This window comes from Suricata suricatta, chromosome 15 (assembly GCF_006229205.1).
Source record: "Suricata suricatta isolate VVHF042 chromosome 15, meerkat_22Aug2017_6uvM2_HiC, whole genome shotgun sequence".
Classification (NCBI taxonomy): Eukaryota; Metazoa; Chordata; class Mammalia; order Carnivora; family Herpestidae; genus Suricata; species Suricata suricatta.
The window spans coordinates 507,882-526,281 of record NC_043714.1 but is presented as its reverse complement, the minus strand read 5'-3'; the positions used below and the strand labels follow the sequence as shown (position 1 = coordinate 526,281).

Below are 18,400 nucleotides of genomic sequence, written 5' to 3'. Positions count from 1 at the left end.
GTGATTTTTATAAAAAAAACTCTTGAGAAAGTGTGGATAAAGTTCTTCTCTGCTTGTGCCGTGAACTGAAGTGCTTCAAAATCTGTAATGATGATTTTATGTTTCTCATTTAACTCAAATAGTTGATATCACACTACACATATTAATATTGAATGAAATGTTTGAAACTTTAGAAGGAGGAGGAAACTATAATGTTTCTATAGGGAAATAAATGATGATTGTTTTCCTCTAAAATCTCTACTAACGACTCTAAGTTTTATGAGTGTTGTATCAAGTGCTAATTATAAAAGAAGGGGCATAAACTTTTTGTATGATTCTACATATCAATTTTTCATTCTGCCACAATTTTAAATTTTGTTTTTCAAATTGCATTTGGATTTCATAAGCTTTCATAAATTGTAAAGCTTAACCTGACTTTTAACTAGTTTAAGTTTTGAGTATTTTATGGCAATAATTTTTAAATTTTTAGCAAGGCAGTGAAAGCTTTCATATAGTTTCTCAAGGTATTTTCTCAGTTTCAAAATAGTTAATATTACATACTCATTGTTGAAAACTTTCCAGATAATAGAGATGAGAATAAAATCATCCAGTTTTTTGCCTCTTGCTAAATATGCCAAAGTTTTGGAGTATTCCCTTCCTTCGGTGCATATTATGGTTCATAACTCATATTATACTCTGGATACAATTTTGAATGTGGTTTTCCTCGTGTTAAAGTTTATAGAGATGAAAAGCTGTCTTCTCCACATGACCCCATGTGTAGGGCGTTCTTTCTCATTTGCCAGTATCTGAGAAATCTTTTCTCTCTGCTTTTCAGATTAATTATTCGAAATTTCTGGAGCCATGAAACTAGGTTACCTTCAAATACCTTGGACCGATTGTTGGCACTGAATTCCTTATATTCTCCAAAGATAGAAGAGCACTTTTTAAGTTTAGCAACAGATTTTCTGCTTGAAATGACCAGCTTGAGCCCAGATTATCCCAACCCTGTGTTTGAGCATCCTCTGTCAGAATGTGAATTTCAGGTGAGGTACTTGTCTCTGTAATCATAAATATTACAGGCTTTTCCTGTTAGTCAACACACATTCTCTAATAGAGTTAAACTGTCTGTCTTTTATTGAGTTACAAGTGTCATACTAGTTTGAGGTGTACAACATACTGATGTAATACTGGTGTGTACTCTGGAGTGATCACCACAATCCTGGCCAATTCCATCACCGTGGAGTTACAGACTTTCTTCCCTTGTGATGAGAACTTTTAACATCTTCTCTTTTAGCAGCTTTCAAATATACGACACATCATCATATTATTAATTATGTGATTATAACTGCACGCTACATCCCCATCACTTCTTTGTGTTTTGACTGCAAGTCTGTGCCTTTTGGCCCCTTCACCCACGTCCCCTTCCCCCGTCCTCTGCCAGTGGCCGTTCCCAGTCTGTTCTCTGTATGTATCAGTTCAGGCTTTTTGTTCTGTTGTTGTTTTTTGGATTCCACAGGTAAGTGAGATTCATGTGGTATCGTCTTTCTCTGTCTGATGTGTTTTACTTCACATAATGCCCTCGGGGTCCATCCATGTTGTCACAGATGGCAAGATTTCCTTCCTTTTTTATGGCTCAGTAATTGTCTGTCCTGTGTGTGTGTGTGTGTGTGTGTGAGACACATACACGTCACACCTTTATCCCTTCATCTGTTGACGGCCACAGTGGTCGCTTCTGTGTCTTGGTTATTACTAAGAACGCTGCAGCAAACATAGAGATGCATATATCTTTTCGAGTTAGTGTTTTGTTTTCTTTGCATAAACTCCCAGAAGTAGAACAGTTGGATCATGGTATTTCTAGTTCTGATTTTTTGAGGACTTCTGTGCTGTTTTCCTTACTGGTTGCACCAGTCTACATCTCCACCAGCAGTGGTGAGGGTTCCCTATTTTCCACATCCTTGCCAACACCTGTCGTCCCCCGTGTTTGGTCGTAGCCATCCTGACAGGTGGGAGGAGGTGACTCACTGGGTTTTTTTGATTTGTGTCTCCCTGGTGATTAGTGATACTTAGTTGGAATACTCACAGTTCTTCTGTTTGCTTCGGCCGCCTCTGCTCACTCTCTTCACATGCTCCCACCTGTCCCCCTTTCTGCCTCCACTTACATTTTCCTTTCTCTGTAAGGTCCTCCCCCTGCCCCTTCAGTCCCCCATCCATTTGGTAGATGCCAAGTCTGTGCTTTCTCCCTGCAGCCTTAGCAACGCAGTGACAGTTGTGCCCACTTTGTGTCTGCTCCGCCGGGCAGCCGGGCAGCGTCACCTCACTCTTCAGCTTGTTGCAGCCGTGGTGCCATTATTGAGCGTGGCGTCAAGCTGTTTAATGCAGAATGTGAAGGAGAAAAATGCTTTTCCTCCCCCAACGCAAATTAGCGTATTCTGTTTGGCAATTAATTTAGTTAAAAATTTTAAATTACAAAAGGTTCTTCTTCAGCTGTTTCACACACAGATACATGACTTTATAGTACCTATCTGCTGACGGCACCGTTGGCTTTTAAGTAGTCATCTCAGTGCTAAAGAAGGACCATGACTTCATCTGGAGCTCTCTTACATGCAGGAGTACACCATTGATTCTGACTGGCGTTTCCGGAGCACAGTTCTCACTCCCATGTTTATTGAGACTCAGGCCACCCAAAGTGCTCTCCAGACTCGGACCCAGGAGGGATCCATCCCAGGTCACGGAGCGACGGCTAAGCAGATACGGGCCACCCAGCAGCAGTACGACTTCACACCTACACAAACCACAGGTAACCGTCAGCCTGAGCACCTGCCTGCCTTGCCCCGGGCAGGGTGACCTGTGAAAGGAAGCAGCCTCCACTGCAGGAACCGTGACCGTCAGGGACATGAGGCCGTAAGAGCCACAGAGAAGTCACGTCAGTCTGAGGAGAAAGGGACTGACACTCCTGGAGGTGTGAAATTTATAGAGTTAGAAAGTGGAAGGGGCCTCTCGGGCTGGGAGAGAGGCAATAGGGAGCTAGTGTCTAAAGGATATAGAGTTTTAGGGCCTCTGGGTGACTCAGTCAGCTGAGCGTCCGACTCTTGGTCATGGCTTAGGTTCATGGTCATAAGATTGAGCCCCGTGTCGGGCTCCATGCTGAGCGTGGGGCCTGCTTACGATTCTCTCTGTATTCCCCCATGCAGGCTAGTCAGTGGGCCTGCCTGCGTGCCCCCCCCCCCCGCCCCCAAGGAAAAGGATGTGGAGTTTCTATATGAGTAGGTGGAAATGCTCTGGAGGTAAATCATGGAGACAGTTGCCTGACTGTGCGAATGCACTTGCTCCCATAGACTCGTACACTTAAAAATGGGTCAAGTAGGGGCGCCTGGGCGGCTCAGTCGGTTAAGCGTCCAACTTTGGCTCAGGTCATGATCTTACGGTCGTGGGTTCGAGCCCCACTTCAGGCTCTGTGCTGACAGCTAGCTCAGAGCCTGGAGCCTGCTTCCTGTTCTGTGTCTCCCTCTCTGACCCTCCCCTGCTCATGCTGTCTCTCTCTCTCTCTAAAAAGAAACAGTAAAAAAAAAAAAAAAATTTTAATGGTGAAGGTAGTTAATTTGGTGTTCTCCAAATTTTACCCCAATAAAAACAGTGGAAAAGGATTATTTTTGACTGGGGGAAAAAAAAGTTATAGTACATTTATGGTTTGTTTTGATTTTGTCCAGAAGAGTGTTTAATGCAACAAATTTAAAATCCTTTATCTCAAAAGCAAAATATGGAAGAGCTAAACGAAAATCATATACTGTGTTTATAATCATTAAATTTTTCTTTCTTAAATTGTTCACCTGTTTCCTTTGATCAGCACAGAACAAGTTGCAGAGTAAAATACCGAAATCATTTAATATAAACATTCTGAACATTTTTCCTTTATATAAATTTTGCATGTTCTGGTGGTTCCAGAGGTAGGAATGACTTGAATGATCACCGTGGGTGTTTTATGGTATCAGCACTAGAGGTCGTGGATCTTAGAAGAGGGTTACTGCTTGGGGGAGTGGGAGGGGCATGTCCCTGCCTGGGCCGAGGGCACCGGGGCTCAGCCAGCTGCGCGGCGCCCCCCAGTGGGCCGGTGGAGCTGCCCAGTGTCCCTGCTCTGACCTGCTGTCTCCCGGGAGGAGCTGACCCGGCCTCGGCCCGTGAGCATGCGGAGGCCCCGGGGCGGGGGGGACACCTCCCTGGCGTCGGGCGCTGGGGCCAGGGCTGGCCCTGCCCCGGGGGAGGTGCCAGCGCGGTCGGGCGTGCGGTGACGTGCCCCGGTCATCCTGTTTGCAGACGGCAGAAGCTCCTTTAACTGGCTGACCGGGAGCAGCATTGACCCGCTGACGGACTACCCAGCCTCGTCCTCGGATTCCGCGTCCTCCTCCCTGCTGTTCGCCCACAAGAAGAGCGAGAGGCTGCAGAGATCACCCCTGAAGTTCGTGGGGCCCGATTTTGGGAAGAAAAGGCTGGGCCTTCCAGGGGACGAGGTGGATAGTACGACAAAAGGTAAAGTAAACTTGCTGAAATGTACGTAAAAGAAGTTAATGGGGAGGCGTAGGTAAAGAAAGGGCATTTCCGACTGCCTTCATATTTCCTGTGACCTGGAAGTAAAACGATTAAAGTTTAATTCAGGGGCGCCCGGCAGGCTCGGCAGGTAAAGCTCGTGACTCTCAATCGTGGTGTTGTGAGTTTGGGCCCCATGCGGGGGTGCAGCGTACTTAAAACAATAATAAAAGTAATAACAAAATTTAATTCAATAAGTATCGGGGCATTCCATTTTGAGGAATATCTGAGGTTCATAAAGTCAGGTGGGAGCGCCTGGTGGCTCAGTCGTGAGGCAGCGGACTCGCGCTCCCCTGCTCAGCTCTGCGCTGACCGCAAGGCGACCGCTGGGGACTCTGTTTCTCCCTCTTTCTCTGCCCCTCCCCTGCCCCACACTCTCTCAGAATCAGTAAATAAGCCTAAGAAATGTTTAAAAGATGGTGAATTAATCCTTGTTGTGATACTATTTATTATCATTGAAACTTAAAAATTTGAAAATATAACCTAATTAAAATATCATTGTTTTCAACAATTATTTTGTTTAATTTTTATTTCAGTTTCCTTTAGTTGTTTGTATAGAGTAATACATGTATATAGTTTAAAGAGTCAGATAGTTGGCAAAGCTTGTTAGAAGCAGTAACCCGTTTACTCCTGAAATTATTGCCCCTTATGCTAACTACCTTGGATGTAAATTAAAAAATAAGTTAATAAAGTGATTAAGAAAGAGGAAGCGGTAACCCTCCATACGCGCGGCTCAGCAGTCCCAGACACAACCGCGGCCCCTGCCGGCCCCCCCGGCCCCCGCGCACGGCTCTGCTGTGCCTCCACCACCTCTTCCCCCTCCCGGCCCTGGCCGCTCTCTCCTAGCTGAGGATCCGCAGGCTTGTCTGTCCCCCACCCGCCGCTCGGCTCACAGCGGCTTCTGTGGCTCCTGCTCCAGAATTCTGTCTTCGTCTGGGTTTCCTCAGCACCCTTCTTCTTGTTTTGACGACATAAATACTATTTGTGTTCAAGCCGTAGTGCTACTGTGATTATTTTTCCTTCCTTGTACAGTCATTTTTTTCTGAGCATTAATAATTTTGGTTTAGATTTCTACATATTTATCATTTGATCTCCTCTGAGTTATCTTTTTATATCCCAACATAGAAATGTTTTATCTTAAAGAAATCTTTCCTGGAGCCTTTGAGGCACCCCGTTCAGGCTGCTTGCTCTTGGGGTCTGTTCAGCCACGGTCTGAAGACTGAGCGTCTCTTCCTGTCTCCTGGATCTGACTCTTCTTCCTTGGTTTGTTCCTTCTTTGTGGTGGATCCGCCTCAAGTAGCTTTCTGAGAAAAAGGGGCCGAAACAGTAAGACAGAAAGAGTGTGAGCAGGGCAGGGGCAACAGAGAGGGAGGGTCTCCATGCTGTGAGCACAGAGCCTGACGTGGGGCTCACCCTCACTAAAACGGTGAGACCACAATCTGAGCTGAAGTCAGGAGTCGGACGTTAGCCGACGGAGCCACCAGGCGGTTTTTGATGCCTTGATGTCATACACTGCTTGTGATCACACTCCACCTGCTGGGTAATTCAGCCCTAGGATTCTGACTGTGAACATATAATCAGGGTTTCTATTCCCCAGGGTTGGGCTGGGAAATGTGGTGGCATTGTGTTAATCCTTTGTAAGAATTGTATCTTTTCTCTGCAGAAGATCTTGGAATCCTCTGTTTTAAATCAGTTTTAGGAAATTTCACAAAATGTTCTTTGGTGCATGCAGGTCTGTTTCAGTCCATTTTTCTGGGCACAGGGAGGGCCTTTGCACATTGCTAACTCGTTTTCCAGTTTTAGAATGTTTCTTTCTTGGATAATTTTGTTGATGATTTCCTCATCCCAGTTTTCTATTTGGAATCCTGTTGCTTGGATAGCAGACCTTCTGGATTATCCTGGTAGTTTTCTTGTTTTTTCCATCTTGCTTTGTTTTCTGGGAAATCACTTCCATTTTACCTTATAACTCTAAAAGTTTTGATACCATATTTGTCGTTTCTGTGAGCTTTTATGTTCCCTGAATGACCTTCCAATCTTGGTCATGGTTGTAGTTTCTACTCTTCTTTCTGATAAATGATAATTTTTTGAAAACGTTTTTTCTTGGATGGTCTGCTTTCAACAGTTGCTCTTATCGTTTACTTTCATTTCTCTCTTTCATGTTTGAAGCTTTCCTCAGAATGTCTGGTGACTTGGCTTCTTGCTTGTACTCCCAGAGGGGCTCTAGGAAGGCATTTGGAAGAGCTGCACATCGGGAGTGGGGAGGTCAGCCTGGACCAGGACGTGGAGGCCCCTGGCGCGTTGGAGCTGCGGTCTGTGCTTTTGTGCCGGTGGACTCCCCAGAGGCAAGGTGCCCAGTGCCTGGCCTGCGAGCTTCAGGCCAGGGGGGCCGGCACTCTTGGAGGCCACGAAGGAGGTGTCAGCTGCAGGTCTCTGAAGCCTGTGGCCGCTGGTGGCACAGCCGCTCGGCCTGCACCGTCCTCCCTGTGCACCCAGGGTCCCGTATCTGCGCCCAGACCAGCCACCCGCAGCACAGGGCATTGCTTCCTGACCACGCATCCTGCCGCAGCCTCACTTTCCTCCCTTCCACTGCAGGTGCCGGGTCCCGCCAGGCCCTGTGCCTTCCAGGTCTTCTCCACCGTCATCGCTTTGTCCCCCGTCCTCTGCATGGGGGCCATGGGATTGGGCCGCGTTAGTTACTACTTCCTATTCTCTAATTTCCAAAGCTGGCCAGTGGTCATCTGTGCTCTTCTTAGTCACTGAAACAAAACAGAACAACTAGATGAAAGTAAAAAATGGAGATAAACAATGCCACTTTTATCTAGGAGCTTCTAGAAAGGAGGTAAAGCCAACTGCGATTTGGCCGTCTGTAACAACCTGCTTTATATTCTTTAGGTACAGACAATCGGGCAGAAATATTAAGATTGCGCAGGCGATTTTTAAAGGACCAAGAAAAACTCAGTTTGATTTATGCCAGAAAAGGTGTTGCTGAACAAAAACGAGAGAAGGTTTGTATCTGTTTTGAAACTTCGATTGGTCAGAAATATTTGCTCTGTGTCAGAGGATATATACTAAGGAGATAAGCTTCCCATCAGATATTTGTTCCAAAACAAAATCATAGAAGCAGCTACTATGTGAATTAAAGTTACTTCGGAACCAGAGGTGCATCTTCTCCTGCAGGTGTACAGGACAGTCAGGACTTGCTGACGAAGGCCTGGGAGTCTGGGAGCAGGGCCTTGCGGGCCGTCCCAGGACTCTGCCGGGTGGGGTGGCCCCCGGCGCTGCCAGGACCTCATCCCCCACCACCTCGGACCCTTGGTTTGTTCTCCTCCGTGCACAGCCAGCTGTCTCCGTGCAGTGGAGACGCAGCCTCCACTGATCCTGGAGTCTCACAGCGTTAGCCTCTGGGAGGGACGGGCCAGAGCGGGGCCGCCTCGGGTCTGGGGCTGCCGTGGTGAGAGGGTGAGGCCACCTCACCCAGCTGCTCTCGTGTGGGTGCCTGGGTGAGAGGGCGTGGGGAGCCTGGGGAAGGGGGTGGGCAGGCTGGTGGACGGTCCAGGGCCAGCTGCTGGAGGAGGCGACTGAGGACCTTGTGTGGCATGAATTAAACATGTCTCACAGTGTGGAAATAAAGAATTTGTTTAGCCATAGCTTCAGTATCACTTACAAATTAATTACAAGATTTTTAAGGAAGATGAGATTCTGAGTTAAAATCTTTGTATTCAGTTTAAATCCTCAATCGCTTCATTAACTTCCAAGTCTGAGTGTGAAGTGGCTGAATGGTTCTATATATTGTCTGTGGTGAGAAAATGTACTTTTCCAAACATCAGTCCCCCAGGGTCACCCCACGCTCCTTCTCGCTGGCCCCTCCCCAAGTGGGGGGGCGTTCGCTTTGGCCGCCCAGAGGAGTAGCCACAGGCTCCTAATTAAACCTGAACCTAGCTGGGCTTGCCTGAGGGAAATTAGCAGGCTCTGCGCGGAGGGAAGGGATAAAGCAGGGTTGTTGGACAGAAATCACAGGGAGGCATTTCGGTCTGATATAAAGGAAGTCCTTTCAGTGACTAATGAGTGTGGAGTGGTCCGCTGTGTGCCGCCAGGCGGGCCCTCTGGCCCGGGCGCTCTCAGCAGAAGCGGCTGACCTGTCAGTGGGGTCGGCGGGCAGTGAGCGGGCGTCGGGGGGGCCGGGCCGGGCGCCGTCTCTGGGGAGTGGCGTGCTCCACATCGGGCACCACTCTGAATGCGAGCGGCACAGAGGTGAGCATGATGTCAGCACTCGTGCGCTACGACCCAGCGTGTAAGACAGAACCACACAAGGTGAGTTAGGATGATAGTGTGCAGGGTTGGAAATTAGCCAATGCAATGAGCACGTGGGGAGGTGGGAAGGCAGGCCTCTTTGAAGGTGACATCGCCGTGGGGACCATGAGTGACAAGCTGTGGAAAGACGTCTTAGGCAGAGGTGAGCGGGTCCCACAGCCCTGTGTGACGGGAAGTGTGGGTGCCTGAAGGCCAGTGCAGGTCAGCCTGGCCTGAGCAGGTGGACAGGTGTCGCAGGCTGTGGTGACCTCACTGGACCTTAGAGCCAAGGTTGTTCTAAGAAGAGTTAAAAGGAAATACAGAGCTCCTGGGTGGCTCAGTCGGTTAAGCGTCCAGCGTTGACTTCGGTCACGATCTCGCAGTTCATGGACTCTAGCCCTGCACTGGGCTCTCTGCTCTCTGCACAGAGCCCGCTTCAGATCCTCTGCCTCTCCTCCTGTCTCCCTCTCTCAGAAATAAACATTTTTTTAAAAATAGGAAATACAGCCTGCTGAGATAGAGCTTTTAAGTGTTAATTCAAGTTCTCTGGTTTTAGATACTCACATTACTCTGTGATGAATATTTAAGTAATCTTTTTACTGTTCATTTGACGGTGATTTTTATTCTGGATTTATTGTCTACCATAGATTGGTAAACGGTAGTGACCAAACCATCTTGGATAGAAATTGTCATCAAGTTCACCTTTATGTTAAGGATCATAGGTCATGCACTACTGATTTTTTAAAAATAAGAATTCTAATCTTCGTCTTTTGGTTCTCATGACTGTAGGAGATGAAGAGTGAGTTGAAAATGAAGCACGAGGCCCACGTCATTCTGTATAGAAGTTACCGGCACGGAGACCTCCCTGACATTCAGATCACGTACAGTAGCCTGATCACCCCCTTGCAAGCTGTGGCCCAGGTCGGTCCTTGCATGCTGCATCTTATGACAGATAAAAACCACCTGGCACTTCCAGGGGTCTACTGTGTGTAAGGAAAAATGGTTGATGCTACTCGCCAGCATCATTGAGGTGTTGGGGCACCTGGTGGCTCAGTCGGTTGAGCATCTGACTTCAGCTCAGGTCATGATCTGGCGGTCCACGGGTTCGAGCCCCACGTCGGGCTCTGTGCTGACAGCTCAGAGCCTGGAGCCTGCTTCCGATTCTGTGTCTCCCTCTCTCTCTGACCCTCCCCAGCTCAAGCTTTGTCTGTCTCTGTTTCAAAAATAAATAAACGTTTAAAAAAATTTTTTTTAAGGAATCAACATAATTGAGGTATTGATTTGTCTTCAACAGTGGATTTGGTTAACATCACTGGCCCAAGTCTTGGCTCTAAAACTTCTTTTCACAACTTACTCAGAGCCAGCTAGCAGATAGCCCCGCAGCTGGAGTCCTTGTCAGGACACCTAACGCTCTGGCCACTGTGTCTTCATCTGTAAAACCAGGGAGCAAAATCTGTTTTCCTTAACAATAGTGTTGGTCAATGAAATAATGTATAAACAATTATTATAAACTTTAAAGTGCTAAGCCACTTAAATCATTGCTTTTACAGGATCCTATTGGCGGTGGGGAATCCAGAGAATACCAGTTTGTGGGTGGGACTAGTATTCTGCCTTCTCTGTTACTTTTCTTAGCAGCAGAGGATTGGAAATATTTCTCTAAGTCATTAGGGCATACAGGTATTGAGTGAATGAAGTTTCCAGCTGAGTTCTCTGACAAAAGCAGGTATATATTCCCTAAAAGGCCAATTAAGATGCTTTTGACTTTTATCAAAATAATGTTTAAAATTGGAGAGTATTATATGTGTGGCATTATGCTAGGTGCCAAAATATAATGCCATACAGTTTAATGTAATTACATTTTCAGAACTCGTGTTGCATTTAATAGGTTATAGGTGCGTAGCCTTTTATTCTTTTCTAAGCTTTTTATTTTACCAAAATAATTAATAGATTGACAGGAATTTGCAAAAATTATACATTGTCCCATGTCCTCTTCACCCCCACTGGTGATGTTTTACATCACTGGAATGCATTACTCTGATCTAGAAACTGACATTGGAACAATAGTAGTAACTGGACTGCAGTCTTACTGTTTTAACCTGCATTCGTGTGTGTGTGTGTGTGTGTGTGTGTGTGTGTGTGTGTGATCGTGTGTGAGTATGTGAGATAGTGTGTGTGAGATCATGTGTGTGTGTGTGAGATCATTGTGTGTGATCGTGTATGTGTGAGATTGTGTATGTGCGTGTGAGATTGTGTGTGTGAGAAATCGTGTGTGTGATCGTGTGTGTGTGAGATCGTGTGTGTGTGATTGTGTGTGTGGGGGGGAGAGAGAGAGAGAGAGAGAGAGAGACTGTGCACTTGTACACACCAATTCGTGTAACTGCTCTCAGGGAAAGACCCCTTGTGTGTTTCAGAGTACGTTCACGTTTCTCTCATTAGAGTCTCCCAGTAATTTGGTGACATGAAGGCGGTGGTTAGACACATCTGCAGGTGAAGAACTGGAGGATAGCGGAGAATGGATGATACGATTGAAAACCACGTCTGGGTGGGTGTGGCGCTGAGACGAGCCGGCGCCTGCGTTTTGATGCCTGGCCTGTACTTTTCTTCACCCCACGACCTCCAGTTCTTCAGTGCCCTGCGCTCAGGTGTTCACATCACTGCCTCAGAGACGGTGCTGCCGCCTGCTCCCCTGGACACGGCGTGCGTCCACCGTGTTGGAGACGTGTGCCGTGTGCTGGGGTTGGGGGTCACAGGCCTGACGCTGCTGGAGACCCAGGTCCAAGTTAGTTCATCCCATTGGTGCTTGGGAAATGTTAAGATGATGAATATTGTTTCCAAAACGTGACTATATTTCTTCTGTTCTTTGAGGAGGAATGTGTTTCCTTATATTTCTCAAATTCCAGTAGTACTTTATTTATTTAGCGAATGTTGATGTGGACGCCAGGGACTGTTCTAAGCACCGAGGACAGAACACACGAGCCCTCCTCTGCTGTGCTGGGCTCCCCGTCTTCGTTACGCGCGTCAGGGCACGTCTCCAGCGGCAGCTCCCTGTCGCTCTAGGATGTGATTTATGTTCGTCGTCACGGCAACAGCAGGAGCATCCGGCTCCCTGGGAAATGAGGGAGTCTGGGTGTGAGACACAGGTCAGGTGAAAAGTTAGCAAGCAGCACCTGCATGCACGTCCACAGAGGACACGCGGCCGCGTGCCGTGCGGTCTCATGTCGTATAAGTACAAGGGATGCTGCTTTTCTTTTTTCCTAATCTGTACTTTCTACATTACTTAACAAAGAACAAATCAAATTGTACTTTTTATTCAGACAGGTTTTTCAAGTAAAATATTATTTAAATTGTATTCATGCCTTCACTTAGAAACCATAGACCCCACCTGCCAGGGACTGCTTCTGTGCTTCTGTGTTTGGTGGTTCGGCTCTCACACCTGCTGCCTGGAAGGCCGTCCGTTACAGCTTTAACCCTCACACGCCACCGCAGGGACAGTATCACGCCTCTCTGTGCCTCTGCCTCCAGTACTAAGAGCAGTCCCTGGCATGTGGGGTCTGTGGTTTCTAACAGTTTAAGTTGTCATATGATGGGACTTTGAAATTTTAAATCAGCATTTTATTTAAGCTTATCACGCAGTTCTCTTAAGCTTTGCAATGATGCTGATGTGAGGATAGAACCTGAAAATCTCATTTAACCTCTTTGAAGATCTTATCTAGGGGTGCCTGGGTGGCTCACTCGGTTAAGCATCCGGCTTCGGCTCAGGTCATGATCTCACAGTTCGTGAGTTCGAGCCCCACATCAGACTCTGTGCTGACAGCTCAGAGCCTGGAGCCTGCTTCCGGTTCTGTGTCTCCCTCTCTCTCTGACCCTCCCTGTTTGTGCTCTCTCTGTCTCTCAAAAATAAATTAAAAGGAAAAAAAAAAGATCTTATCGATTACTGCACTGATCACTTGATGGGTGTTCTCGTGGCGCATCGAACCACGGCCCTGAGACATGTTAGCCCCACGTTAGAGATGCGGGACCTGATGGTCCAGACTCGGCTGCGAGCTCAGCCGTGTCTCTGCAGGTGGCTCAGCAGCTCATGTGTTTCCGGGTCCAGAGTCCACGCCGCCACAGATTTGTTGGCTTACACTTCAGAACCTCCCCGGGCCAGTGCCTGGTAAACTTTCTAAACAAAATTGAGATGTAAATTAGATGTGTTTCCAGTAGATTGTATTTTCAAATAAAGCTCTTGATGGTATTAGTGAATTACAGCATTTTTACGTCAGATCCTAATTTGCCTATTTTGAATATTTTACAGAGAGATCCAATAATCGCAAAACAGCTCTTTGGCAGCTTGTTTTCTGGAATTATAAAAGAGGTGGATAAACACAAGACCGTGTCTGAAAAAAACATCGTTACTCAGAAGTTGCTCCAGGACTTCGATCATTTTCTTAACACCACGTTCTCTTTCTTTCCACCTTTCATCTCCTGTATCCAGGTAAGAGTGCACGCTCGTGCTTCTTGTGCACGCTGGGCCGCGGCGGGACTGGGTTTCACGGTTTAGATGCCTTCTTTATGGTTCCCTCTTCCCCGAGGAGTGTAATTTATCTGCAGCTTTTTAAAAAAATAAACCTATAGGAACGCAGGGTGGCTACGTGTCCAACTTCAGCTCGGGTCACAGTCTCACAGTTCATGGGTTCGAGCCCCACGTCAGGCTCTGTGCTGACAGCTCGGAGCCTGGAGCCTGCTTCCGATTCTGTGTCTCCCTCTCTCTTTCTGCCTCTCCCCTGCTCACACTCTGTCTCTCTCTCTCAAAAAAACTAAACATTAATTAAAAATATATGTGACAGGATAATTAGAACTCAGCCTTGGTGTAAAGTGTTGTGATTTCTAACACACCCGTCTCTTTAGTGTTTTGGTTAAACCCTATATGTTGTTAGTAGTTTTTCCTTATGTACTATTTCCCCAAATTATTTCCTGCCTCCTGAGAGCCTTGAAGAGATGTTGATTGAGCACATTCCTGACTTTGTTGTAAGTTGTGGGGACAGTGAGCGAGTCTCTGCCCTCCCGATTTATCGTGGGTGACAGACGGCAGACGGCGAAGGAGAGACTGTGCCAGAGCAGCAGGTGTCCCGGGGCGCAAGCACAGCAGAAGCACTACGGCGATGAAGTCAGGAAGCAGGGAGGGACCCGGCCCTCGACCGGGTGGGGGCAGTGCGCTCCGGCGATGCGTACACGGAGTGGACAGAGGAGCACCTGCTCAGGCAGCTAGTTCGAGCAGGTGCTCATAAGCATGCTTTCAGTCACGACTTACACACGCCTGCGGAAAGTTACTTTGTCATGTAAGAAATGTTGCCTTTGCCATTCAAAACATGATCACTACAAATTCCCTAATGGAAAACCTTTCTTTAAAAAGTATTTATTTTGAGAGTTTACTATTTATTTTGAGCCATCCAGGCACTCCTAATGGAAAAATCTTTTCAATTCATTTTAGTATTTTTATAACTAGTAACATCCCTGGAGTAATTTAAAATGCATATGTATTCTTGAGGCACCTGAGTGGTTCAGAATCTGACTCTTGATTTCGGCTCAGGATATGACCTGATGGTTCGTGAGATTGAGCCCTGAGTCAGGCGCTGCGCTGGAGGCACGGAGCCCACTGGGGAGTCTCTCTCCTCCTCTCTCTGCCCCTCCCCAGCTTGCATGCTCTCTCTCTCTCTCAAAATAAATAACGAAACTTTAAATAAAATATATGTCATTTAATATCATTTATCAGTAGCTTTGGTGTGCAAACTAATTGGGTAATGATTCCCTGAGATGAAATACTTGGTGTTCCTTGTTTGGTCTTTTTGATGAGCATGGAACTATTAATATAGTTTTTTAAAATATATTTATAATATTTTAATACATTCTATTTTTATTGGCTTATAATTAAGAAGTAGAATTCCTTCATTATTTTTCTGGCTACACTAACGTTAAGATTTGAGAAATTGTATTGAATCAGTAAGGATTTCAAAAGAAGTTTGTCTTTACATTGTATTCCAACGTGATTTGTTAAAGTCTGAATTCCTAGTTTTGTCCCTATAGTTATTTTTAAAAGCTGGTTTTTTCCATTGTTGTTTAGGAGCGTCATGAACGTCACTGAGTAACTAAGTGACTTCTGCTGGCCCTAGAGCTTGCAGTCTGGCACTGCCTTTGGAAAAAGCAGCATGAATGCGAGTTAGTGCCTGCAGTCTGCCGCATTTGCTGTTCCCGCTGTGTTTGTGGTCCACTTCTGGAGCAGCTGCTCTCCCTGTGTCCGCGACAGCGTAGCCCATTTGGCATGGCGTTCACATGACCTCTTGTTCTGGCAAGGGGCAGCGTCTCTCAGATGCCACTGCTCCCCCAGGACAGCCCAGGATGAGTTTCTGGTCGGCTGCACATCCTGTATTTGTCAGACTGTCCTGACTGTACCCCAGTCCGTGACTGGCAAACAGATGTTAGTTTGGTGCCCTACATTTATGCTATTCATTGCTTGTTTGAACTTTATATAAATTTCAGTTTTCTTGGGGCGCCCGGGTGGCTCAGCTGGTTGGGCATCTAACTACGGCTCAGGTCATGATCTAGTTTGTGAGTTTGAGCCTCGTATTGGGCTCTGCACTGACAGTGTGGACCCTGCTTGGGATCCTCTGTGTCTTTCACTTTCTGCCCCTCCCCTGCTCATGCTCAGAGTCTCTCTCTCCGAAAATAAACTTTAAAAAACTTTTTTTCACTTTCTTTACAAAACATTTACTAAGGATATTTTGAGTGGAAACCTCTGTTTAAGAACTGGACATTTGAAATGAAGAAATGGCCTCAGCCTCTACCTAATACAGCGACAGAAGGGTCCAAACAGAACTACTGTTCTTAATTCCGGTAGGCTGTCAGCAGCTTACAGATTAGACTTCATTACTTCATTGTCTTTTGGAATTTATAAGATGTGAAATCAGTCAACTGAAGTTCGTTTGGCCTAGCAGATCACTATCAAGTAAAATGATACTGTCAACAAGATTATACAGAAGAGTCAGTCTTCTTAAAAGTCGATTTCCAGAACTTACTTAAATTATGAGAATGTATTTACATATAAAGGAATAATATTCCAGTAACAGTAGTTTACTTATTTATAACTATTTCACAAAAGACTTCTGTTAGCAAATGGGAATAAATGTTAATGTCAGGGACAACATTGTTTACTACAGTGTCTAGAATATAGAATGCATTCCATAAATATTTATAGAATGAAATGAGTCCTTGAAAATTAAAATATGTTTATTTTACAATCGTCTTGTGTAACTCAGGGTTTCTTTTTCTCAATTAGCATGATGCCATCTCAAAATCTGACACCTCAACTAAGACTGAGGCTTTGCAGTGTATTAATTGAAACAATTTTATCTGGATTTTCTTTCCTGTACCACTACTTCCTTCTAATAGACATTTTTGCTTGCTAGCTTGCTTTCAAGACCCCGATAGAATTTAAGCTGGCCCGGTTAGACTTAGCAAGCCGTCCACGCTGGCACAGCTGGGAGGAAGATGGTGTGCAAGTAGCTTAGGGGGGACCATCTTTCCGGTGTTTTCCAGATACCTGCATGCATCCACACGCACGGTCATACACATGCACACACGACTAGATGCATGCACGCAGCTGTGTTTTAATGAAAATGCAGCCATACTGTTTTTATTTTTAATCAAATGTATTTTTTTTAGGTTTATTTAATTTTGAGAGAGAGAGTGTGTGCTTATGCACGTGTGAGTGGGGAAGGGATAGAGAGAGGGGGAAAGAGAGCATCCCAAGTGGGCTCCACACTGTCAGTCAGCACAGAGCAGAATGGGAGGCTCGGTCCCATGAACCGTGAGATCACGACCTGAGCTGAAATCAGGAGTTGGCTGTTCAAATGACTGCCACACTATTTTTTGTCATTTATGTTTTATTGCTGTTTGTAGGAGTCTCAAACTGAAAGTTACAAAGTAAAGGCCAATATAATAATTCCTGAAATCCTCTTATTGTGAATAAGTTAGCCGCTGGGCAGAAGGAGATGGGAGAAAGATGTTAATTAGAGTCATGGAGACAAGTACCTGCTCTGGTGATTGGATATGAGATCTGTGTTTCAGCCTCTTTCCTCGCCTACTCAGGCTCGATATTCCTGGAAACCGCAATCAGTGGTTTGATATATAGAGTCTATAACTGTTCATATTTTGCTAGTACTTTTCTTGAAAGTAATCTCTGAATTGGAAGTGTAAAAATCAAAGGTCATTTCCTCCTTTGAGCAACTTGAATGTTGGGGAAATGCTGTTAATAGAATGACACAGAAATTTTTGGTTATATCACTACTTACGTCAAAACGTTCTTTCATGTTTAGTAAAGCGAGTTACTCACTTGTGAAGATACGGTCAGGGCATCCCAGGCTAAATGACTGCACGTGTTTGTGGTTTTGTAGGAAATCAGCTGCCAGCACACCGACTTGCTGAGCCTCAGCCCGGCGTCGGTCAGCGCCAGCTGCCTGGCCAGCCTGCAGCAGCCCGTGGGCATCCGCCTGCTGGAGGAGGCGCTGCTGCGCCTGCCGCCGCCGGAGCCCCCCGCCAAGCGGCGCCCGGGGCGCGCTCGCCCCCCGCCCGGTGTCGTCAGATGGATGGCGCTCGCCAAGTAAGCTCTGCCGCCACGCTGTTGGGAGAACAGCGAATCTGACTAAAGTAGTAGAGAAAAGTCTTTTCACTTTGGCAGAAAATGAGCAAGTAAAGTTGATAGTAACACATGTGTGAAATCTTTTGAAAAACCCCTCTGGCTAAATGCCGTTCCACGAGTTGAGAATAGTCATCACAACAAGGAATGTCTTGCTCCAGGAAAGAAAATGTTAGTTAAACATACACAGTCCTTTTGGACTCCGAGTGTTCTCTACCAGGTTTAGTTTCCTGCAAAGTGTGGCCGTTACTTATAGTTCTATGTTTTTACTGCTTTACTTAAACTGAATAGAGGAGACTTTATTATTTTCAGCAGGACTCAAACTTTTATAGACAATTTAATCCAATTACTTTGTTTATTTGGGAAAATCAAGTTCCATTTTGTCATTCTGTGCCATTTTGCATTATGTCTGATTTTTTCCTTTCTTGTGATTTTATTATAAGAAAGCCAGTGCCTAATTCTGAGAAGGATGTTAGATTAGGTTAAAATTAAATTTGAACTTCTTTTAGTGCTGATTTTTAGATCTTCAGATTCTAGGAAAAAAGAGAATAAAAGTAAAGGTGAGGAATCCTTGTACCATTCACTGTTTTATAGTCATTCGTATCTTTATGGTCTGATTTGTATCATTTTCATGATAAAATTTTCGTCATTCAGTTTTCTTCCTTGAGCATTATGTGTGAGCAGGAAAGACATTGTGTCAGGTGCTACGAAGAATTAGACATGCCTCCCAGACTCACAGGACTAGCCAACCAGTAGGCAATGTGTGTACTTTCATGCATTAACTAACCGTGACATAAAATGGAAGGCGGTCAGCTCTCTGGAGACAGCAGAGGGGGCATCTTGGCTAATACTGATTCTGTTTTTATCCTGTTGTTC

General features: G+C 45.8%; 1 protein-coding gene across 1 annotated transcript in view; it reads left to right on the top strand.

The window, feature by feature from the left end:
- The window catches only part of PRKDC (protein kinase, DNA-activated, catalytic subunit), a 183,083-nt gene that overhangs the window by 110,001 nt on the left and 54,682 nt on the right, over nt 1-18,400 (top strand). The window contains exons 56-62 of the mRNA XM_029923172.1: nt 722-1,022; nt 2,587-2,776; nt 4,291-4,503; nt 7,453-7,565; nt 9,640-9,771; nt 13,148-13,327; nt 17,283-17,488. Coding sequence (XP_029779032.1) covers nt 722-1,022; nt 2,587-2,776; nt 4,291-4,503; nt 7,453-7,565; nt 9,640-9,771; nt 13,148-13,327; nt 17,283-17,488 — 1,335 coding nt within the window. The remainder of the gene's footprint in view (nt 1-721; nt 1,023-2,586; nt 2,777-4,290; nt 4,504-7,452; nt 7,566-9,639; nt 9,772-13,147; nt 13,328-17,282; nt 17,489-18,400) is intronic.